At 38.1% G+C, this 26,052-nt stretch overlaps 1 protein-coding gene across 2 annotated transcripts in view; it reads left to right on the top strand.

Annotated features, from left to right (window-relative positions):
• The window catches only part of LOC142221622 (uncharacterized), a 199,725-nt gene that overhangs the window by 132,027 nt on the left and 41,646 nt on the right, over nucleotides 1-26,052 (top strand). The window contains exon 5 of one of the 2 annotated variants that reach the window (XM_075291375.1): nucleotides 7,046-7,148. The exons of the other annotated variant lie outside the window; for it this stretch is intronic. Within the exon in view, the coding sequence (XP_075147490.1) occupies nucleotides 7,046-7,148 (103 nt within the window). The remainder of the gene's footprint in view (nucleotides 1-7,045; nucleotides 7,149-26,052) is intronic. 2 annotated transcript variants of the gene reach the window in all.

Raw genomic sequence — 26,052 nt, 5'->3', positions numbered from 1 at the left:
TTGCTTACACTCCGCAGCAAAATGGTATATCGGAGCGGTTCAATAGGACGTTGGTGGAAAAGGTACGCACAATGTTGGTTGGAGCAAATGCTTCAAAGGAAATGTGGGGTGAAGCAGCTTTAATGGCCGTTTAATTGTTAACTCCGGCTGAGTTGTAGGATATAAACCGGATGTGAAGAAATTGCGAATTTTCGAATGCATAGCGCATGTTTGGATACCTGACCAAAACAGAAAGAAACTGGATCCGAAAAGCATGGAAGAATTTCAGAAAAAAATTGTTTCGATGTCATTAACGTTGATACTTATTTTACTTATGGAAGGCGTTTAAGATAACGTAGGCAAAAAAATCGACGACGTAAGTCGAAGTGTAAAGAAATAATACTTTACGCGTTGAGTGGTTGTAAGTCACTAATTTATTGAACAAAATATTCAACCTTATATACTAAATCTTATACTAGCTACAATCTAAATATTCTTAAAAAGTAAGGTTAGGTTAAGGTTAGGTTAAAGTGGCAGCCCGATTAAATTTCAGGCTCACTTAGACTATTCAGTCCATTGTGATACCACATTTAACTAAAAGTACCTATTACATATGGGCACTTCTAGTCTTAACCACTGAACCTTCTCTATTATTTACTTTTGTGGAACCAACCAGATTGCTCCAAAAACAATAACAAACTGCTTAAGTTAACGTTTTCCAGGTCAGCCAGTAATCTAAAGCTATATGCTCCTAAAATTCGCTTACGCCTTACACAAAAAGCATGACACTCAGCACAGTCATTATACTTCGCATCTATAGTTTTTGCAAATTCGCCTATCAGGCAGCGACCCGTTATAGCAGATATCAGGAGTGCTATCTGACGCCTTGAGAACACTAGCATATCTAGTGTGCGGTTTAAGTTTAAATGGGGCCATATTTGCTTGGTGTCGTTACAACCCTTGAAATTTCCCATCGAATATTGGCCATCATAACAGCCTTCTCACGCAGTAAGAGTTTGTTCCCATGGAATATGTAAGGTAGTTCCTAGCCTTGCTAACACATCTGCTTCGCAGTTCCCCGGTATGTTCCTATGGCCAGGCACCCATATTAGGTGCATATTGTACTGCTCAGCCATCTCGTTGAGAGATTTGCGGCAGTCTATGGCCGTTTTCGAGTTAAGGAACAAAGAGTCCAAGGATTTGAAACCCGGAGTGCTTAATTCACAGATCTTGTTCTTATATATGTATGGTTCTTGAATAAGAACTATATCTATGTCTCCTTTCATCAGGAGAACTTTTAAGGCAACACAAGCGGCCTTACAACGGTGAAGATTTATCTGGAGGAACCGTAGAACCATCCAAATTTTCAACCACCGTCACATCAGCCGCTTCAATTGAGTCATCAAGGGCTTCCTCCTCACAGATCTCGATGACTCTCGCAACAATCCGCGGTTCAGCTTTGGTGAGGCTTGAGCCTGTAGAAACTTCCCGCATATGATTTTCGCCATAGTCTGCAGGTTTTATGTCTCCTTCGGCTTCGCTAGGAGATTTTTTCACTGCTAACTCTACCGGAGGCTTGTCCGTTTCTGAATCCTTTGGCTGATCGCCTTTGTATACCTTCATATGGATATCATGAAAGCCATAACTTACACATCCTTGGGTCTGGGCTAGATGTGGCAGCGACTCTATGTTTAATATAAACGCCACATGTCGTCTTGGTCCATCCACCTCATCCAAACGACCAACATTCCAATCGGCGGTTGGAAGATCTGGGTTACATTCTTTTAGTCTCTCTAGTATTGACTCAGGATCAGGAGGGTTTGCCGGTATCCATGCATGCGCTCTAGGTTTAGCCGGTATGTCTTTTTTATCGACTAACTCCAAAGCGGCTCCTTCCCAAACTTCACCAATTAGCATCAATGCAGCTTTAAAGCAATCTATAGACCTCTGGTCCGCAAAAGCTATTAACTTATATCGTCCTTGATACCATCCAGCATCTTGTTGTCGAGGACTTGGTCCGGGAAACTTTTTTCGCACCTCTGAGTAGACACCAGACATCGCGTTCTCAATTTCCCCCCATTTTTGCCTTGGAATCATACCGTCCAATGTTCCTTTATTAATAATAGCCATCACAAAGCTGTCTTTTGCAACTGAGGCAAACGATCTTTGATCCCGTTTAGAGGATGGCAGCTCATCCGGTGATCGTTCCCTTTTTCCAGCTTCAAGAATTCCTTGAGCCCATTTTAACCCTTTCGAGCCCGAATTTTTATAGGTATCGCTAAAATTTTTTTTTACTTTTAATCATGTTGAAGTCATTTAAGAAGCGTCTAGCCAAAATTTCGGGTCGCCATTCGTTTAGGCGGTAGAGAATGTTGCCTGTGGGCAACTTTGGGCAATTGTGACTACAAAATAGTTTGTTTTGTAATGATAGACGTATTACGTTTTATTGGATTTTTGTTAAGGTTTTTGTTATTTTACAGTAAATATATACTTAGATGCGCGAGTGAGTGGAATTTCAATCACATTCACGAAGAAATATTTGTACTCACGCACGCCATGTGGGTAGGAATTCACGGTCACGAAATGAATTCCCGAAATGAAAAGTAATACTCGCGCACGATCACACATGAACAACGTTTATGTCTCACGCTTTCGCACGATTCACGACAATTTTCGTAATTCACGACAAATCTCGTGAGTCACGAATATTTTCGGAACACGACAATTTTCGTGGCTCAATAAAATTCTGGTGATTAACGAAATTTCTCGTGATTCACGCTATTGAAATCTTAAGCGTGATTAAATAAGTAAGGGTGATTAAAATCGGTGAGCTTGAATTTAATCGTGAACGTGAATTTGTTCGTGATTGCGACTTTTTGTGTCTGTTTTACCGTGTGAATTTTATCGTGAACATGAATTTTATCGTTAACGTGAATTTTATCTTGAGCGTGAGTTGGATCGTGAGGGTGGGTTGGATCGTGAAACTAAATTTATTACTCACTCACAATCACGAATACAATTTGATTTTTACTCACGCGCCACACATTTTTCTTTAATCCCGTTCAGGCATATTCACGAGATTTCGTTTAAATTTCATTCACTGCTTCGCGTGAATCACGAAAATGTTTTGTTTTTTTTGTTTGTTTTTAACCCATTTCAATTTAACTGGCGGTGTAAAAAACCAAAGTATTATAAAGCGTCAATATTCGTGATAATCCACTAGTATGTTGCCAAGAAGTGGCTTCCTCCCTTTTTAAGATTCCCCACTGCACTGCAGATATGTTTTCCACATCATCGCCGCATTTCTCGTCACTGGGACATCCCAATTAAAGTTCTCATTTTTTTCAAAATCATTGTTTTTCAAACCTTTTTTCTCCAGGCGTTATGTTCAAAAATATGTAATTTTACTACCACAATTGCCCAAAGTTGCCCACAGGCAACTTTTCAATTTTAAAAATTTCTCATCTGTTGTTTTTTTGCAATTCTAAGATTTGACTTCCAGAAATATTTTATTTGACATGTACTACAATAGATTTAATAAAAACTTTCAACATTTTAGTTGTAATTTTTGAAAAAAGTCACATGTATAAAAACCTCTTTTTAAATTCGCAAATATTTTTTTCTTGAGCTACGTGCGTATTAATGAAATTTTTTTTGCTAATTGACAAACAAAATAGCTGATTTTTCATTCAACTTGAAGAAAACACTTGTAGCTTTCGATACCGTTACAGTTTTATGAACAAAAACAAAAACAACGCTGACAGTGAGTCTCCAAACACAAAAAGTTGCCCATAGGCAACTTTAGGGTCGAAAGGGTTAAGGAATCGCTTTGCTTAGCCGACAACGTGCTTGGGTCGACCGATCCTAATTTCTTTAGGATAAACAAAGCATTTCTTCGTTCCTTGAATCTCTTTCGAGAGGGATTGCCTCCTTTTGATGTCGTCACCTTAGAAAAGGTTCGACTTGCCAAAGTGTCACCGCCAGTCGACCCGTCTACAGGTCGACTAATTGGGCCTGACTCTTGGTCGTTGCCCAAATTTATAACTTCAGTCGTTACCCGTCCACTGGGCCCTGAAGTTAGCAACCCAGTGGATGACTTTGAATTTCGCTGCATGGTGGTTTATTATTTCCACCATACGTGAAATTCGTAATAAGTACTTATTACGATGAAATACTCCGCTATTAGAAACCACGTCCGTTCAGTTCGACGGTTGAATAAAAAAAAAGTAAATTATATGGCACGCATGTGTAGCACATCATTGCGTTATCAGCCACCGCTGCATATGTAATGCGTTTTCATTTTTATTTTAATTGCCTGCCATAAACCTTATCTAACAGGCTGGCTGATAAGTCCTCGGTCTGACACATAGATGGCGTCGCTAGTATTAAATGCATATTATTTTTATATAGTACCAACCTTCAAATGATTCGTGTCAAAATTTGACGTCTGTAAGTCAATTAGTTTGTGTGATAGAGCGTCTTTTGTGAAGCAACTCTTGTTATTGTAAAAAAATGGAATAAAAGGAAATTCGTGTTTTGATATAATACTGTTTTCTGAAGGGGAAAATACGGTGGAAGCAAAAACTAGGCTTGATGATGAGTTTCCGGACTCTGCCCCAGGGAAATCAACAACAATTGATTGTTATGCAAAATTAAATGGTGAAATGAGCACGGAGGACGGTGAACGCAGTGGACGCCCGCAAGAGGTAGTTACCGACGAAAACATCAAAAAATCCACAAAATGATTTTGAATGACCTAAAATGAAGTTGATCGAGATAGCAGAGGCCTTAAAGATATCAAAGGAACCTGTTGGTCATATCATTCATTAATATTTGGATATGCGGAAGCTCTGTGCAAAATGGGTGCCGCGCGAGCTCACATTTGACCAAAAACAACAACGTGTTGATGATTCTGAGCGGTGCTTGCAGCTGTTAACTCGTAATGCACCCGAGTTTTTCCGTCGATATGTGACAATGGATGAAACATGGCTCCATCACTACACTCCTGAGTCCAATCGACAGTCGGCTGAGTGGACAGCGACCGGTGAACCGTCTCCGAAGCGTGGAAAGACTCAAAAGTCCGCTGCAAAGTAATGGCCTCTGTGTTTTGGGATGCGCATTTAATAATTTTTATCGATTATCTTGAGAAGGGAAAAACCATCAACAGTGACTATTATATGGCGTTATTGGAGCGTTAGAAGGTCGAAATCACGGCAAAACGGCCCCTAGACAATGCACCGTGCCACAAGTCATTGAGAACGATGGCAAAAATTCTTGAATTGGGCTTCGAATTGCTTCCCCAGATTCTCCAGATCTGGCCCCAGCAACTTTTTCTTGTTCTCAGACCTCAAAAGGATGCTCGCAGGGAAAAAAATTGGCTGCAAAGAAGAGGTGATCGCCGAAACTGAGGCCTATTTTGAGGAAAAACCGAAGGAGTACTACCAAAATGGTATCAAAAAATTGGAAGGTCGTTATAATCGTTGTATCGCTCTTGAAGGGAACTATGTTGAATAATAAAAGCGAATTTTGACAAAAAAATGTGTTTGTCTTTGTTAGACCGGGGACTTATCAGCCAACCTGTTACCCTAAATACACATATCGCAGATAGTGCATGTTTAGAAATCTAAACATTCTGCGGGCGGCCACATTCACATGAAATTATACCAAATAACCATATCATATTCCACTTAACCTAATCAGAATATATAATTTTTAAAAAATAGTTATACTTAACGCTAAATTCTTAAAGCGTAGCACGTCAAACATGTGACCGGTCTGGCTCTTTCGGGGCTTTCTTCTTCCATCGCCAAAGCAGCATTGTCTTCCTTCTTTAATTCCTTCTTTTAATTCGCAAACTGCACCCATCATTAGCGAACTGTTACTTGGAGATAATCGCTACCGTAAAACGCACCAACCCTGCCCTTCGTTGCACTCCGACGGTGAGTGATAGTCTGATTTTCTCGGATCTATTCCACGAAACTTCTTCACCGTCTTTAGTGGTGGCTAGTTGACTACCTTGCCCTTTTGCTGGGCACCCCTTGCGCCAATATCTTGAATATGTTGCTCTATCAGCAACAACAGCTCCTCCCTCTACTTCCCAAGCTTCCACGTCATCTTGACTCTCAGATGCCAAATCTTCCTGTAAAGATAAAACAGAAACATTAAGAGATTCTCCCAGAATTTCAGCTGCTCCGACGCCTTGTTGTGGATCCTCCACGTTTTCTTCTGTTGGAGCAGGCTCTTCAGCATCGGCTGCTCTTTCGGCTTGCGTAGCCGCAGTACCATCAGTTGTGGTGGAAGTATTACCACTAACCTCTGTGTTTATAGACGTTTGCTTTTCATCTGATGACTCTTTGGATCTATCGCTATAGACCCACATATTAAGATTGACATCAGGGCTTCTTCCAATCGAGTATGACTCATCTGATCTATTCCTATAGACCCAAATAGTATCAGGGTTCCTTCCAATGGAGCCTAATTCCGGCATCACTGTCGTTTCTGTTGGAATTTTCTGTGGAGTGGCACAAACACAGTTTGCAAAATTGGAAATTGTTTGCTAATTTAGAAGAAATACGCATAGCCGGAAGAGAAAATATGTGATATTCTCAATCTATGTGAAATTCCCTTTAATTTAATACTATTTAAGGCAGTTCCGCCCGACCAAATTCTTAGAACGTCTTTTGACCTTTGTATTCTTAAAATGTTCCAGAAAACTCTGTAATAAAAAGGATCCTTTTTTCTATTAAAACTAACTTACATCATTTAATACACTATTTCGAATGAATGAAATTTTCTGCTGATAACGTCAATGCATTCGAAAAATTAAACAACCAAAAAATCTTCGTTGTACACTTAGCGATGTTTTGATTGTTATCTGTATGGAAAACAACACAGCGGGTTCTAAACGATTGGAAACGATTAAAGCGACTACCGAATAGCTTGGTCGTTATTTTTCTTGTTATCCCTTCTTAACGATGCGATTGATCGTTAAAATTGAATACAGAATCCCACTACTGTTGTATTATATATTTTAATATTTATGCAACCATCTCTATTTTTATTTAAGGTGTAGTACATGTGGTTTACGTCATCCTCGCAAGATTACGGATCGGCCTCATTACGCGGCACGGGAATGTGCTTCATGCAAAATTCGACACTCTGCAAGAGAGGTATGTATAACTGCAGAAAAGATAATCGGTAAGCAAATGCATCATGCATATATCAAATCAAAATGCTGTGTAATATAACACATATTTGTTATAATTTGCCTAAAACAATGGGCCGTGGTTCACGGTAAAAATCTTTGGTTTATCCATGTTACATGTTACTTTTGACAATTTAATTGAATGAGAGAAAATTTATTGAATTGATGTTTTGCATCATTGCCTTCAAATGCACGTTTGTTTAATATGATAGAAAGTTGTACATGTGATTGCGGACCAACACACACCATTGACCATCTCAAATTTGAATGTCCCTGAAGTCCGATTCGTAAAAATTTTGCTCGACTCTGACTCCTGCCAAACCTAAATTTTAAAAACTCTTTATATTTTTCTAACTAAACATATATTTACGAAAATTTTATTCCATTGAGTTTTTCAATCAATCAATGACTAATTGAGGTGCAACTTCCAATAATGGAGATTATTCTATGTTTTCTAAAAGGTTATCCAGCAGCGTTGCCAATTTAGCTATTTTCCGCTAGATTTGGCTTTTTTTGAAGACGTTTAGCGGGAAAAAATGTATTTAGCTTTTTTTCTGGCTTTTTTTTCATGACCCTTTTAGCTATTTTTGGCTTTTTTATTTTCGACATGTTTCTATTGAAATGTGGATAAAACGGCGTTTTTATCTAAGCCTTGCTGTCAGAATAAGGTTTTCCACATATTTCAAAACTCAATTGAAACATTAATAATGATTCCAGCCATTATGCGGGCATTTTTGCAGCAAATACACCTTGTTGTAAAGTTTTTTCCTCATATTCATAAAAGTTATCATAAACTTTAAATCTACCATTACCATTCAGATTCCATAGATAAACTTTCAGTAAATTATTAGGAATATTAGCATTTGACTCGTTTATCATTTTTATGTTAAAATAGTAGATGTGAATTGCTTTGTACACTGAAAATATATTGTCGTGACGCGAAAGATTTCATGTCCTTAAAATACGAACGCGAATTTTGGTTATAATAGCATTTGTGAATTTCTCTTATATAAACTGTTTTCCTTGTCCAAAAGCCGATAAAGTTTTGTCCTTATAGTTAAGTGATTCAACTTAAAAATGGGTATCTTTACATGAAAGAAGGCTAGGGTCAATTCTAAAAAAAATCTTAAAGCTAATGAAATAGTCTTTAAATTTGTGGAGTTTTGGTATCTTAACCGCAAACCAAAAAAGCGTTCAAAAATAGAAGATGTTTTTCAACTCCTTATTTCATTTCATTCATGAAGAAAAAGCTGGAAAACGAATAAATTCAAAATTGACTCGAAATCAATACCAAAATCATTAGTGTACAAAATCTTTGGAATCGGGCATTGTATTGATAAGATCGTATCGTATCGTATTGATAGGATCAAAACATTATTGTTCCGTCACACACAAATCAAATGTCCTATAAACTTGTTAGTGGTAACCAATACGAACACATAAATCCGAACTGACACTAACCCTTTTTGTTTATGTACCTTCCAGCACTTGTAACTGGAAAGCAGTAATTTCAATTGAATAACTGACAAAAATTTATTGATTTCCAATTGTATATATACCTACAAGATAGTTACATTATTGCCTATGCGTTGTACGAGAATTCATGAGTTTGCATATTGCAGTGTTCCACATGTCGGCCAAGTCATTTTTGGTGAATTGGGAAATATGGTAGCTTAATCTGCTTACTCAGTAATTAACGTCCAACACTCACAAATATGGGACAATTGATCATTGACATAAATATAATGTGTTGAACTAAACATAAATGAAATATAAAACCAAAGAAGTAAAATATGCGGAAATATAAAAAACTGATCTACGACAATGTGTTGCAATGTGTTCTACTTATACGTTGATGAATTTTATAATAAATAGGTTATTGACCAAATAAAGACAAAAAGAAAAACAAAGAAAAAACAAAAGAATCATATTACAGTACAATACTAAACATTAAATGAGCCAAAATATAACATTCTCCCCCGCGTTGACCCATTGGTCAACCTAATAGTAATTCTTAAACATGAATGGCAAAATTATGTCTTGGAGTAGGTGTTGGTCTATTATTACTCGTCTCAGTAGATGGATATTTTCGTCTGTATGGCCACTTGGATATAAGACATCTACATGATATAAGAATAAAGATTATGCCACCAATGCATAATGCTGCATACGATATTGACATACTGTAGTAATTACGGTGGTGCTCTTCTCGTGTGTTTTCTATTGCCTGGAGTTTCTTCTGTATGGATGATAGTTCGGCCAGATGTGATGATGCGTTATTATTAATCATGTTGTTATTATTAATCATGTTGTGCTTTACAACCAAATCCGTCACACTTCCTAAACTTGTATATGATGGCCTAAGTGTAGATGATAGGGTTTGTTGTCCTGACACGTGAATTGGACCATGTTTCAGTAAACAGTTTTGTTGCAGCGTCAGGATCCCGGATCCTTCTAGTTGCAGCGGTATAATGTTCTTCTCACATACTGCTGTTGCTTGAGTGATGCTCAGAGTGGCACACATCCATTGATTTTGGTGAGTCAGTGGTACCCATGACACGTTAGTTTGTAGAGTCTTCAAGTTGCAATCTGGTTTGGTGATATTCTGAAATAAACTGATCTCACATGAACATATCTCTGCTCCGAAATTGAACTGTAACTGAATATCAGAGCAGATGAACAGATCTTGGCTGATGACGTCACATTTCTGCAATTTTAGTGTTGAAATTGGGAAATACTGTTGTTGGTCTAGATTGACAGCTAACATTGAGCTACAGATATTTATAACTGACAATGAATCATCAACTCGTGTCGGAACTGGAATCAGATGATACAGTTTGAAATCGTCTAATTCTACCAATGGTAATGATATAGTGAACACTACATGGTCTTCTGTAAGTCCTCCTTTGATTTTCATTAGCTTGTACAGTTCTAATAAATTGTCATCAGTGACTGGTAACCTTAAAGAGTGTGGCATATGGATCTTTATCTGTTCGATTTCTGTCTGAAGTTGATCTGGGGTTAACAGTAAAGGATTTATCTTCCCGTGATGGACATCAGTTAGGACGTCCAACATGCATGATTGCATCCGTTGAATTCTATCAGCAATTAATGACACTTGCATCGTATTCAGATTGAAGTATTGAGACAATTTCATTTGATAGATCTCACCACTGATTGCATGTTCTCTTTTATTTAGCTCGTTAAGTTTTTTCTCCATTTGTTCGAAGTTGTGTTTAGTTGTTGTCATACTTTGTTTCACAACATTCAGAGTTGAGTTGATAACTGAAGTCTGATCTCTCAACAGTTTCAACATGACGGCATCATCTGTTTTCATGTTTCTTATAGTTGCTGACATCTGTTCTGCGTACTCCGAGTCCAGAACACAAAACAGTGAATTAGCTAAATTTCCAATTACGTTAATAGCACCTCTTCTTATTCGCGATTTACGCAGCAGTCTGTTGTCTAATTCTAGTTCTTGTTCAATTCGGTAAAAATGTTGAAGAATATGGCGACAAGATTCCTTAATCCCCATAATATCACATGTCTTTTGCATGGAGAGAGTTTCATCACGCAACAATTTGGTATCTTTCCAATACATTGATAAATCGTAGTAAACAATCAGATTCCATTGGCTTGTTGCAATTTTTGTTCTTCCAACTTCTTCGAAGTGAACTCCCAATTTGGATGCAAGACTTGAGATGTTTATGTGAGTTGATGATACAATCGGGAGGATTAAAAGTATCGCTAGCAAAGTTAAAACTAACTGGTTTCCATGTAAGCGTGTCTTCTTTCTTTCTGGTTCAGTTTCATTGACTTCATCAACACAACTAGTCTCATTTTCAATCGGAAGCAGTGCTAGGTGGCGTATCGGTCTCTTGAAAGTCCCTGTTGCCGTTTTCACCCCAGCAACACGAACAATGCCATCATTTCCTGGATAAACATTAGTTATGCGTCCCAGTGGCCATTTCAATGGTGGAGTGTTATCCTCCTGAATTACCACCATATTTCCTGGTTTGACGTTGGGAGATGATTTCTTCCATTTATGTCGAAGCTGAAGTTCTTGCAAGTACTCTTTTGACCATTGCTTCCAAAACTTCAGCTTCAGCCTTGATACAAGCTCCCATCTGGATAGCAAGGATAATTTTTGGGAGTCTGCTTCACTATCTATTGGAGTTGTAAGTGGCTCACCAATTAGGAAGTGTCCTGGAGTCAGTGCCGTTAAATCGGATGGATCACTTGACATAGGTGTCAATGGACGGGAATTCAGTATTGCCTCGACTTCCACAATTACAGTTTCAAATTCTTCGTACGTTAGCGAAGCAGTACCCATACTTCTTACAAGAAGATGTTTTGCAGACTTTACTGCTGCTTCCCATAAACCTCCAAAATGAGGTGCTCTTGGTGGAATAAAGTTAAATTTGATTCCCTTGGAACTGGCAGCAGTCATTATATTTTCTTGTGCGCCTGGTGAGTAAATCGCTTCAGCCAATTCTGATAGTTGATTCTTAGCTCCCACAAAATTTGTTGCATTGTCTGAATATATGTTTTGACAGTGTCCACGACGAGCAATGAACCTTTTCAAAGCTCCAATAAATGCACTAGTCGATAGGTCAGATACAAGTTCCAAGTGTACTGCCTTAGTTGCAAAACAACAAAAAACTGATATGTATGCCTTAGTAGGCCGCTTGCCTCTTACTCTGCGATGTATCCAAAATGGACCACAGTAATCAACGCCACTATTAATGAATGGACGAGCAGGAACTACGCGTGTCTGTGGTAGGTCGCCCATTATTTGTTGACACAATTGTGGTTTCGCCCTGGTACATCTGACGCATTTTTGGACAATAGATCGAGCTGTTATTTTTCCCTTCACCGGCGAAAACCGTTGTCTTACTGTGTTTAATAATGCCTAGGGTCAACAATGTTTGTTTTCCTCATGTAAAGAAATAAATAATAACTTCGTTATTGGGTCATTGTAAGGGAGTACCATAGGTTGTTTAACATCTTCGTGAAGGTCTGAGTTCCCTAAGCAACCTCCAACACGTATGATACCCTTAGGATCCAAATATGGACTAAGAGCATTAATACAACTTCTTTTATCCACTTCGTGGCTTTTCTGCAACTGCTTGATATCGTCATAGAACTCAGATCTTTGAATCCTCCGAATGATGACGTATAGAGACGCATCTAACTCTTTTGGGGGAGGGATATATGTGAATTTCGCTTATGTTTGGGAATTCTCGTGTTGTTTACAAATCGGAAAATGTATCCAATAATTCTTTGCAGACGTTTGAATGAACCTCCATGATGCACTTTGTATATGATTGCATCCTGCTCTACTGCGGTAGCTATAGTTGCCTTCTTCTCAATATCAGTGGGAATGGCTAAACTAGAATTATATTTTTGTGGCCACAAAGATTCCTTCCCATGAAGGAATAAAGGCCCGTGGAACCACAACTGGCATTTTGACAAGTCTACTGCAGGAAGTCCACGTGACACAATATCTGCAGGATTATCTATGGAGCTCACGTGGCGCCATTGATCACGAATGCACAAAGATTGGATTGTTGATACTCTGTTAGCCACAAATATCTTCAGAGAGGATGACTGAGCATTGATCCAGGATAAGACGATTTCAGAGTCAGTCCATAAATACACAGATTCGTTTTGAATGTTGAGATCTACTTGTACTCGTTGAGCAAGTTCTGCCGCGATGACTGCTGCACATAATTCTAGTCTGGGTAATGTTTGTCGCTTCAATGGCGATACTCGTGACTTTGCACACAATAATCGTACAATAATCCGACCGTCTTTGAGGGAAGCTCGAATATATGCTACTGCACCATACGCCTTTTCGGATGCGTCTGCAAATACATGAAGCTGGATCTCTTTCGGAACATCGCCATCGAACATGTGTCTCGGCATTTTGAAATTGTTCAGACTGTATATGTTGTCTCTTAGAGTTTTCCATTCTGAACAAAACGACTCAGGTAGCGGATCATTCCAGCCTAATGAAGCTTCACAAAGGTTTTGCATAAATATTTTTGCTTTAACCACTGCAGGTGCTAATAGTCCAAGGGGATCAAATAATTTCGCAAGATCGGATGTGGCTGTACGCCTAGTAACTGTTTCATGTTCGTTAAACTTGACTTTAACACAGAAGTTATCACTCTGGGCAACCAAAATAGTCCCAAAGTTTTGACGGTATCAGAACTTATAACATCGAAATCAAGATTAACTTCTTCATCAGCTTCTGGTATGTCTTTTAGTAGTTTCGGGTGGTTGGCACACCACTTCTTCAGATTGAATCCATACTGTTTTAACATTTGTATTAATTCGTTTTGTGTTGTAATCGCTATGTTGATGTTATCTGAGCCACCAAGTCCATCATCAACATAAAAGTTATCCTTCAACATCTTAGAGCCGTATGGATATTTTATGGCATTATCTACTGCAACCTTCTGCAGACATTTGATAGCAAGATAAGGTGCTGCTCTTGTGCCGTATGCTACCGTATTGAGCACATAATAGTCGATTGGCAGTGCAGGATCTTCCCTCCAGATTATTAATTGAAACTGATGATTACTTGGATGTATTATTGTCTATACATCTTTTCAATGTCAGTAGTGAATACATATTTCGGAAAACGAAATCGAAGTAAAATGGCAAATAGATCACTTTGATCGACTGGTCCAGTATACATTAGATCGTTCAGAGATAACCCAGTTGATGTCTTCGCTGATGCATCAAACACTACTCTTAGTTTCGTAGTTGTGCTATCTGGCTTTAGCACACAATGATGTGGAATGAAATATTTAGGATCCATTAGATCATCAATCTTGACTCGGTGCATGTGCCCAAGTCTTTCATATTCTTTCATAAACTGCACATATTGGGCGCGCAAATCTGAATTCTTCAGCAAACTTCGCTCTAAACCCATAAATCGATTGTACGCCATTGTATATAAATCCCCTAGCGCCTGTGGGATCTCTCGAAACGGCAAACTTACAACAAACCTGCCGCTTTTATTGATTGCTACGTGGTGAGCAAAATGCGCTTCACATAGATTTTGGCTCCACTGTTGGCAACACTTCATCAATTTTCCACAATCTTTCAATAGCTTCATCAAGCGCCTTATCACTATCGAAAACTGCACAGGTGGGCGTTGACAAACATCTTTCTGTATTATTGTTTCGCAGAGAACCTCCCACGATCCACCCGAGAGCAGTATTTTGAAGAACTGGTAGATTGTCTGAGAGTTTTATAGTGCCAGGTTGCATCAAACTGAAGAAAAACTCTGCTCCAAGTAGAATGTCTATCTTACTTTCTTTATTGAAGTGCGGGTTTGCCATTTTAATATGAGGTGGCAAATTCCATTCGGATATATCTATATGGTGATTCGGTTGTGGAGGAATTATTGTAGGCAATATATAGGCTCGGCTGAGTCGCTCGTTTTCTGGTCTTTCCAACTCCATCAATATCAAGCGAAGCTTCCATTGGTGAAATGCACAGGTTCTGAATCAGTCGTTCACTTATGATATTTATTTGTGAACCAGAATCTAGGATCGCCACGCATTCTTGCTTGATACCATTGGGGGCCTGAATAATGACTCTTGCAGTAGCTAGCATCGCATACCCCTCGCGTCCAACAAAAGTCTCCGCTGCGGCCGAAGATACTATTGGTACGTTTGGTAAAATTGTCTTTTGTTCAGACCTTATTGGAATATGAAGCAGACTGTTGTGCTTCTTCCCACACTTCCTACACGAAGATCCTTGGCAATTGTTTGACGCATGACCATTCTTCAGGCAATTGAAACATAATCTTCTTGATTGGGCAAATCTCACCCTATCTGCTTCGCTCAATTGCTTGAATTTTGCGCACACGTAAATCATATGGTCTATGGCTCCACACATTGCACATTTTGAGTTTGTCTTTTCTTTCGTTACAATCGATGACACTGCCTTAGTGGAAGTGTTTCTATCTTTCTGGCCTACAGCATCCATTGTCTGGAACTGGTGTTCCAAAAACTTCAACAAAATCTCAATTTTCGGTGTTTCTTTCGGATTCTGTAACGACTGCTCGAATCGAATATGCAAACTTCTATCCAATTTCCTTATGAGGATTTGGACTACTATTGGATCCCAGGAATTTGTTTCCACACCCACGTTATTCAAAGCCAGTAAACACTCCCTTGTTGTGTCATGTAGTCCTTTTATGGCGATCGTATTTGAAGTAGCATTTGGTTGTGCTAATATTTTGTCTATGAGAGTAGCTACGATAACCCTTTTATTATCGTACCTTTCTTTCAGCATCGACCATGCCGAGTTGTAGTTGGCTTCAGTGGTCGTCAAATGACTGATCAATCTTTCAGCTTCTCCGACTACATGCGATTTCAGGTACCACATCTTCTGAATTGCCGGTATGCTTGTATTATGAACCATCGTTAAAAACAGGTCATAAAATTGGCACCATTTGCTATAATCGCCGTCAAATTTTGGGATTGTAATTTTTGGAACGGTCACTGATAAAGGGTTCATTGGTTGAGAAGCTAGTTCGGTATTCGAACTGTCTACAATAACTTGGAGACTCGTAAGTTTCTCAAGAATCAGATTCACTAATTTTTCATAATCCTCGTGAATCGTTGTCGTGGCTGCCACAGAATCGGGTAGTAGTTCCATTGGAGCGTCGTACAACTGCTCCAGGTGTCTCCAACGGTATCAATAGTGTGTATGTGCACTTTGCATAACTGTGGAGATGCATTTGCAGGTGTAGTGCTCTCCACATATGATCGTAACGTATTCATATTTATTTGGAATTTCCTTATTAGCCGGGCTACTTCGTCTGTAAACCCTCCGGAACAAGCTCCAATATTTGTTCCGAGAACATCATCAACTGTCTGTTGATCTATACTCATTTGTTTTGTTTTTTGTCTCAATCTGTTGGCCTCTGACTGGAATAGGGCAAGGAACTCATGTGCAAGAGACCGCACCTTCTCGTAAAACCCAGTTTCGAAATAGTCAACACCTTCCTTTGCCATAACCGCCATTTGAAGTTTTCCGTCAGAGCTCGATATCTGCTTCGTAATATGACGACTTGTCCTTCCTGCTATCCGATCTTTTTTAAAGCTACGGATAATTTTTTGGATCTTTTCTCCAAGTTCACTCTGTTCTTTGAACAGTTCCTCAATAGACATTTTCGCTTCGATTTTGTCTTCTTCGCCAATTAAATTGCGTGTTGCTAAGGACTTCGTCCTTTTCTATTCTTCACAAACTTCCACACGAAGTTATTTGTACTCGCCACCACGTGACGATGCGTTGATTATATCCAAATCGCGACAATGCGTCGGATTCCTTGTATCCTGAACTGCACGTTCTAATATTGTAACTTGCAGACTCAAGTCCTTACCACTGGTGGGGGTAACTCGAATCTGGAAGTGTTAGGGGTCACCAAATGTTCTGTCACACACAAATCAAATGTCCTATAAACTTGTTAGTGGTAACCAATTCGAACACATAAATCCGAACTGACACTAACCCTTTTTGTTTATGTACCTTCCAGCACTTGTAACTGGAAAGCAGTAAAAAAGCACAATGGTCGTAATTTCAATTGAATAACTGACAAAAATTTATTGATTTCCAATTGTATACATACCTACAAGATAGTTACATTATTGCCTATGCGTTGTACGAGAATTCATGAGTTTGCATATTGCAGTGTTCCACATGTCGGCCAAGTCATTTTTGGTGAATTGGGAAATATGGTAGCATGATCTGCTTACTCAGTAATTAACGTCCAACACTCACAAATATGGGACAATTGATCATTGACATAAATAGAATGTGTTGAACTAAACATAAATGATATATAAAACCAAAGAAGTAAAATATGCGGAAATATAAAAAAACTGATCTACGACAATGTGTTCTACTTATACGTTGATGAATTTTATAATAAATAGGTTATTGACCAAATAAAGACAAAAAGAAAAACAAAGAAAAAACAAAAGAATCATATTACAGTACAATACTAAACATTAAATGAGCCAAAATCTAACAATTATTAAACGCGCGATAAAAACAAATCTTCTATTTATTAATGGAATGGATTAACATTTACGAAAATTGGACAACAATAGGTTTGTTTGGGTAATTTTCCAATAAAGGGTTTTCTGTATAAACTTGCAAAACAGTAAAAATGGGTTTTATTCTCTTGGGTAAAATTAGGAGCAGTGTACACGTTCACGAATTTATCATTAATTCAGCGGTTTTAAACCAGTTAAAACGAAATGTATTGATATTTTCGAATGCACTTCTATGTGACATTGTGCAATATATCGCACATTTGATTTGTTGATGATTAACCAGCTGATAATTGCAAGTTTTTACTGGGAAATGTAAACGAAGGACTTGCAGTAAAAATTTGTGATAGTTATAAAAATATATCGAGTACGCAAACAGAGCTCATATGGCTTAGCTATTGTTACAGTCTCACAGAAGTAGAATTAAAATAATTACAATTAAAATAAAATGCATTTTAAGCGAAATAAAACATTTAGGGTTGTTAAATTTCAATCAAAAATGTGACTTTTGATAAAAAAAAAATTTAGCATTTTTTAGCTATTTTTTGGGGCAAATCTAGCGGTTTTTGGTGAAACAATTCTGGCAACGCTGTTATCCACCATCATTAAATTCTATTTGTAAAATTTCTAAATATTTGTACATTGTATGCATTAATATATACTCAGACAGTCAACCTGCAATAAAATCCTTGCATCCTGTGTTCCTTAACTCGAAAACGGCCATTGACTGTCGCAAGTCTCTCAACGGAAGGCTGAGCAGTACAATATTCACCTGGTGCCTGGCCATACGAACATACTGGGGAATTGCGAAGCGGATGAGTTAGCAAGGCTAGGAACTACCTTACATATTCCAGGGGAACTAGAACATGTTGGTATACCTCTGGCTACCTGCAAGCCCTTACTGCGTGAGAAGGCTGTTATGATGGCAAATGTTCGATGGGAGAATTGCAAGTGACCTGGAAAACATTAACTTAAGCAGTCTGCTAATGTTTTTGGTTCAACAGAAGAAAATAATCTAGAAGGTTCAGCGGTTAAAACTAGAAGTGCCCATATGTAATAGGTACTTTTAATTAATGTGGTATCACACTAGACTGAGTAGTCTAAGTGAGCCTGAAACTTAATCGGGTTGCCACTTTAACCTAACCTAGCATGTCTTTGTATTGATCAAATTTTATACTTACGAGACATATATCAAAATTTTTTCCTATAAGATGTACCGAAGTTCATCTATGTGTTTTAAGATTCCATTTGCATTCCACTGCATAATTTTTATTAATGTCTGCATCTATTGAAGTGTATTGACAAAATTCTCCTCTTAAACGGTTGCTAATCTCTTGTTAAACAATTCGATTGACTCCAATTTGAATAGGATTTTTGAAAGGATATTTTCGTGGGTAGCTTTTTGTGCATTTATTTGTTGAGCGTTATTATTTTTAACTGTGTCAGAGTACAGTTTAGTTGTTCTGCGTTGATTTGTTTTCCATGCATTTTGCTAATATATCCATGGCTTATCGGGGGTGTTAAGGGCTCCCCATGTATTTGTGTAGTCTTATTTCTTGTCTTTTTATCTTTTTTCTGTTTTTTACAAGGATCCACTCGGTTTCCTTTGCCATTTCCTCTTCATCCGTTGCATATATGGTCTGTGGGGTATTTCCCGATTCATTAGCCATACTAATATTTCCTTGAGTTTGTGCGAACTGTGATCGCAAGGCTGCATTTCCCTCATGCATTTGGCTGCAAATATTTTCCAACGGTTTTACTCTTTCTTGGAGGTCAATATTGATGTGCTCCAATTCTTTGAGTTTTGAAATTCTGAAAAGGCTTAGGCTATTTCTTACCGTAGCGGGGAGCCACCGTGGTGCAATGGTTACCATGTCCGCCTTGCATACACAGGGTCGTGGTTTCAAACCCAGTTTCGACCAAAAACCAAAAAGTTTTTCAGCGGTGGATTATCCCATCTCAGTAATGCTGGTGACATTTCTGAGTGGTTCAAAGCTTCTCTATGTGGTTTCACTACAATGTGGAATGCCGTTTGGACTCGGCTATAAAAAGGAGGAGGAGAATAGGGCAGCACTCAGTGATAAGAGAGAAGTTCACCACTGTGGTATCACAATGGACTGAATAGTCTAAGTGAGCCTATACCTAACCTAACCTTGCCGTTGCGGCTGATGGAGTTTCTTCCATTTTTAAAAATAACGCACAGTTCGTATATTGTAGCGTATATCTGTGCAAGATATCGAACACGCAGTGGAGAGGATTACTAAGGCCTTCAACATCTCACTGAGGAAATCCTGCAGGAAGCTCTTTAACCAAGCAAAGTCCACCAGAGCTCCTGAGCATTGGGACGCTTACAAAAAGAATCTGAGAGAATACAAGCGAGAACTGAGAAAGGCTCAGCATAACTCTTGGAAAGATTACTGCAGCAGTATTGAAAATACTGCGGTTTCCAGACTACGGAAGGTACTAGGATCCAGTAACTACGCTCCAGGTTTCATTAAAAGATCGGAGGGCAATTGGACAACGTCCATTGAGGAGACGCTGGAGGTACTATTGGACACACATTTTCCTGGAAATCAGACGGTCGAACCATGTTCTGGCGGTGCCACAGGTGCTCAGCGGTCGTTTCCTATCGAGGAAATTGTATCGGAATCTAGAATAAAATGGGCGTTAAATAGCGTTGGATCATTCAAATCCCCCGGGCCTGATGGAATTACTCCGGCGGAGTTACAAGCAGTGACTGACAGAATCATCTCTTGGTTGTCGGCGATATATATAGGATGTATCAACTTAGCATATATCCCAGGAAAGTGGAGGGAAACAAAAGTCGTTTTCATACCTAATGCCGGAAAAGCCTCTCACTCGAGTGCAAAGGATTTCCGACCAATCAGCTTATCCTCATTCCTACTTCAGACTCTGGAGAGGATGATAGATAACATATTTATCTTAGAACTAGCGTCGATTCAAGTTTGCTCTCGAAACAACAGCATGCATACTTGAAGGACAGGCCTACCGAGACAGCATTACATGAACTAGTCAGCTTTATTGAAAGCTCACTATCTGTCAAAGAATACACAATCGTGGCGTTCCTAGACATCGAAGGGGCGTTCAACAACATCCATCCGAACTCGATATTAAATGGACTGACAACTCTGAATGTTGATCCAGGTATACTTAGGCTGTTAGTCGAACTTCTAATGAAGAGACGTATTTCAACCACACTAGGACAAGCAAACATACAAAGGTATGTGAACAGAGGCACTCCCCAAGGAGGAGTTTCCTTTCCCTAGAAAAAGAAAGGATAAAAGTGGTAGCATACGCATATGATGTGGCGCTAGCAGTCAGGGGAAAATCCCACAATCAGAGATATTATACAGAGAGCCCTCCGGATGACTGAGAAATGGGCGAAAGATAATGGTCTTGGGGTATATCCTGCAAAGACAGAAGTAGTCATGTACTGCAAAATCGCAAAACTCCCACGGTTAGACCCATTTCCTTAGGGGGTATTGAAATTCCCTTTGGTGAGTGTGCAAAATACCTGGGCGTTATTTTGGGCAGGAAGCTGAACTTTAAGCTTAATATTGAAGAAAGGGCGAGGAAAGCAACGGTAGCTTTGTACTCGGGCAAAAAGGCAATAGGAAAAAAGTGGGACTAAAACCGAAAATTGTGCATTGGCTATACACGGCAGTGGTTAGACGTATAATGCTATATGGTGTTGTTTGGTATTGTTTGGTGGTCGGCACTTCACCAGTCGACAAGTTTAGAGAAAGTTCAGCGTATGGCGGCTTGTGTATCTCAGGCGCATTCAGTAAGACAGAAACAAATTCCCTTTATGTCATGCTGCATCTATTGCCTTTAGACATTTTGGCCAAACAGTCAGTTGCAACAACGGCTGTGCGGTTGCGCGAGCTATCGCTGTGGTCGGAAAAAAAGTTACGGTCACAGTACGGTCCTCAAAATAATGCCAGATGTGCCTAACGTAGTGGATTGCACTTTGGCGAGACCACTTTTCGACAAAAAGTTTGAAACTCTAATTCCCAACAGTGAGGAGTGGTGCACACAGGCCCCGGGGAATAAACGATATATAGATTACCTAATCACTGTAGTGTTTTTCAGACTGAAATATTAGCAATAAGAGAGGTGGCGAACTGGCTGAGAAGTAATGTTCCAAAAAATGTTGGCATTAATATATACTCAGACAGTCAAGCTGCAATAAAATCCTTGGACTCTGTGTTCCTTAACTCGAAAACGGCCATAGACTGCCGCAAATCTCTCAATGAGATGGCTGAACAGCGCAATATTCACTTAATATGCGAAGCGGATGATTTGGCATGGCTAGGGACTACCTTACATATTCCAGGGGAACTAGAATCTGTTGGTATGCCAGGGTTGATAAAGTTGACACTTTTGTGCTTTTTTTGATATATTTCGACGGGCAAAAGCACCGTGGCACGACCGCGAGCTATTTGGTATTTTTTCATCACAATTACTCTATATAGAGTTAATCTGCCCTAAATATGAGCGTTTCTCAGGTTTCAACTCAACTCTAAAAATTATAAATAGCGGACATTGAAGAAATACAAAGACATATTCCAACATGAGGATATTTTATTTTTTATTACAGGATCTAAACATTTTTGAGAGGAATATTGTCTATACCACATTCGTCCGCAAATGTTTCCGCCACACTGAGGAACGGAGTATTATAAGATAGTGCATATATTTGAAACGCCCAGAAGGAGACGAAATACACACATGGTGTCTTAAGCAATAATGCTTAGAGCCGGCAACTGAGCCGATTGCCACAGTTGGTAGAATTCTACAAAAAATTGTAAATTTTTTACTGTTTTGTAGATTGGTAGAATTCTTGATTTTGGTAGATTTTGAAAAGAGATACTTCTTCATAAATGTTCTATTGAAATAAAAATTTTCTATAGAAATAAAATTTCGTCAAAATTTTCTATGTTATAGAAATAAAAGTACGACAAAATCTTCTATGGAAATAAATCTTTGACAAAATTTTCCACAGAAATAAAAATTTGACAAAATTTTCTACAGAAATAAAATTTCGTCAAAATGTTCAATAGAAATAAAAGTATGACAAAATCTTCTATGGAAATAACATTTTGACAAAATTTTGTATAGAAATAACATTTTGACAAAATTTTCTATAAGAATAAAATTTTTCCTATAAAAAATAAACTTTGATAAAATTTTCTATAGAATAAAAATGGGACAACATTTTCTATGGAAATAAAATTTTGACAAAATTTTCTATAGAAATAAAATTTTGATAAATTTTTTTATAGAAATAAATTGACAAAATAAGTTATTTTTTAGAAAATCTAAAAAAAAATGTCTCAATCGGATTAGATTTAAATATACGTATACTTTTACAGTAGTCTTTATATTATATAATTTTAGCATTTTTTGATTTAGCACTGGCTTTGAAAAGTACATTTTTAACACATTTTTAGTACTTTTTCGACAACATCATTTATCATCCCTGTGGTATGCCCCTGGCTACCTGCAAGCTCATACTGCGTAAGAAGGCTGTTATGATGGCAAATGGGTTGTAACGACGCCAAGCAAATATGGCTCCATTTAAACTAAAACCGCACACTAGATATGCTAGTATTCTCAAGACGTCAGATATCACTCCTGATATCTGATATAACGGGTTGCTGCCTGATAGGCGATTTTGCAAAAACTCTTAGCGCGAACTATATAATGACTATTGTATGAGCTGTCATGATGCGGAGGAAAAGGAATCAATTAACATAAACACCCCTTGTGTGAGTGTCCTGCATTTTGTGTAAGGCGTAAGCAAATTTTAGCGGCATATAGCTTTAGATTATTGGCGGGCCTGGAAAATTTTAACTTAAGCAGTCTGCTAATGTTTTTGGAACAATCTGTGGGTCGTGTGAGTACACTTGATTGTGTTCTGTCTGCTACTCGAATATGATCAGCCGTGATAAACTTTTAATATTCTGCTAAGTTTCCTCTCTTGAGGAGGGAGTTGATTATCGCAAACCACCACCATATTCCCTGGTTGCATTTCGGCATGTGGCCTCTCCACTTATTTCGTTTATGCTGTTCACGCAAATATTCTCCTTTACATCGTCGACTGAATTCATGATGAATTGTCTTCAAACATTCCCACCTTTTTATGTATGATAGCGTATCTGGAACATATTCAGGAGCAACAACAAGTGGGGCACCCCTAAAAATGGCCAGGAGTTAATGCAACTAATTCCTTTGGTTCTTCAGAAATGGGTGAAAATGGCCTTGAATTTTATGCTACTTTGGGCCAGCAATGTCGTTTCATGCGGAGGTATGAAACGCCATTCAAATCTTTGGGCTATGTATTTTTTAGCGACTTCTTCGGAGGAGGTTTTCAAGAACTCTTTAAACTCAAAATTTAAAGATCTTCGGCACCCACATGACATGACTCTTTGGTAATCCGCGACGAATGGCAAATCTAATAAAAGGTATCTGAAGACAATTCTGAACACAACTCCAGATAAACTGCCTTATTGCTAAAATATACAAATATGCAAACGTAAGATTTGACTTGGCGAGTAAGGGATGCTTTTATTTGAAATGACCCTGTGAATTCGATGCTGTGGCTGTAAATAGAGAAAAATTTCCTCGATCGAGGGCTATGTTGCTATTAATTGGGTTTGGGAACATATACATATAACACAATCTTTACATTGACGAATGCTTTTTCGAATGGCAGATTTTACTCGGGAAATATAGTATTCTCCACGAATTGAGCGTAACATTAAGTAGTTTTCTGCATGAAGCAAAAATCCGTGCATAAATCGTATATACAACTCACAAAACCGGGATTTTACTGGCAGAAGTTTGGGGTCCTTCTCGGAGTATGAAATATTTGCCTTAACGAACTTTTTTGTTGATGGGCTGATTTTTAACGAGACGACTGTATTCTATCTTTTTTGGGCCAAAACAACTTTTTGTTTTGTTAATTTGAATTCATCGTAGGAAATCGTTAAGGTGCTACATTGCAATTCGTTTGGAGTTTTCTTTGTTTTATTTATAAACCAATACACGTAAAACAAAACACGTATTGCGTGGTCCCATTTGGAAAACTATCAAAAATATCTTCTTCCGTCAAAGTATGGTATGGACTGAGGCTAATTTTCTTGGGGTTCAGAGGGAAGAATTTTTTAATTCAATAGGGTTTGACCAGCGGTTGTCGATATCCGCTGGATTTTTGCCTGATTTTACATGACGCCATTTAATATCACTTAGGTTTTCATTCATTTGTTAAATCTTATTAGCCACATATGTTTTTCACGATGAAGGAGGTTTTTGTAACCAACAAAGCACTATTAAAGAGTCCGTCCAAACCCATATGTCTTTAAAAGTTATGTTGACATTTTGCACAACTTACTTTACTAGTTTTGAGAGCAGCACAAAGCTCTAGGCGGGGAATCGTCAATTGTTGGGCGCTACCTTTGTTTTTGAGATGAGCAAATGGAAATTATAACTACTATTGAGTTCTTTTGTTACTACATATATTTGCACAGTAGGCTTCTATGGCAGCATCACAAAATTCGTGAATGTGAGATATCGATGAGGATGAGTACATTATCCAACGTGGAATTTCGATTGGTTTTATGTGGGACAATTCTTTAATAAAATCTAACCAAATCCCTCACGTTCTTGTATAAGCTTTTTAGGGATAATTAAAACAGGCGATAGCCACCTTGTGGGCTCGAAAAGTTTGGCTACTGCTGATAATACTTCCGTTTTGTCACACACTCTGTATGTGTGCGGGAGTAAGATCAACCTGTTAGAAGTGGAATCTCGTGAGCCGAAATAAAGTCAAATCTATTTGGAGTAATAGTTGACTTTGTACTCCAGATGGTAGGAAACGATTCAATATTAGTACAGTGGAACGAAAGAAACAACAAAAGGTTTGATTTTAGATGTGTTGTACAAAATTGGATTTATTTCTTTTCATTGGACTTCTTACCAGTATGGATGTTGATTTCAAACAGAGAGGATGATTTTATGATTTTTTACGGAAGTTGTTCTTCGACATTGCTTGACAGTATCGTTAAGTTTAGTTGTCATTTTGTATTGTTATCGATTAATTTTTAGCTGTATCTTTTGAGATTTTAGAAATCCCAATAGGGACTTCAATGTTAGGGCGTTAACGAAGAATGGGGAAAAGATTGGTGTTTATTTGGCATAAACATTTGCGCCCCCCTTGAAGTGCGTCTGCAACAAAGTGAGTCAATAAAATTGTAGCTGTCAAACAATGTCCTTAGCAAAAATTTCAATTAATATTTAATAGCGATTCATAGGCAATAATAATTCCATTTTCCTATTTAGGTACAGTATTAGTTCATTACATTATTTCTATATCTAATATTTTAAATTCAGTATTTAGAATTAATAGAAGAAGTTTCAATTCATAGTAGAAATAAAGTTAAATGGTAATGGATATATAGATAAATGTATCAACCTAGGTAGTTCACGTTTTCATTTCAATATTTCTGTGCTTTGTTTTGTGTGTGATATAAAATTTCAGGGAAAGAATTTTTGACACGACATAAGAGGTTCATGAATTAGCGCAAGTGCCATAAAGACACCAACCAAAAGATTGTGTTTTGAGCTGTTGGCAAGCCATTTCTATTAAAGAAACCTTCGCTTATTATTCGTGAATACACCTCAACCCCTAAAATAATGGATATAGGAGCAGATTTGTAAAATTCCTTATCGGCGAGTAGCATATTGGAAAAATGTTGGCCATAT

The sequence above is a fragment of the Haematobia irritans genome, chromosome 1 (assembly GCF_050003625.1).
Source record: "Haematobia irritans isolate KBUSLIRL chromosome 1, ASM5000362v1, whole genome shotgun sequence".
Classification (NCBI taxonomy): domain Eukaryota; kingdom Metazoa; phylum Arthropoda; class Insecta; order Diptera; family Muscidae; genus Haematobia; species Haematobia irritans.
Note: the sequence above shows the minus strand (reverse complement) of the source record. Positions and strands in the feature narration are given on the sequence as shown.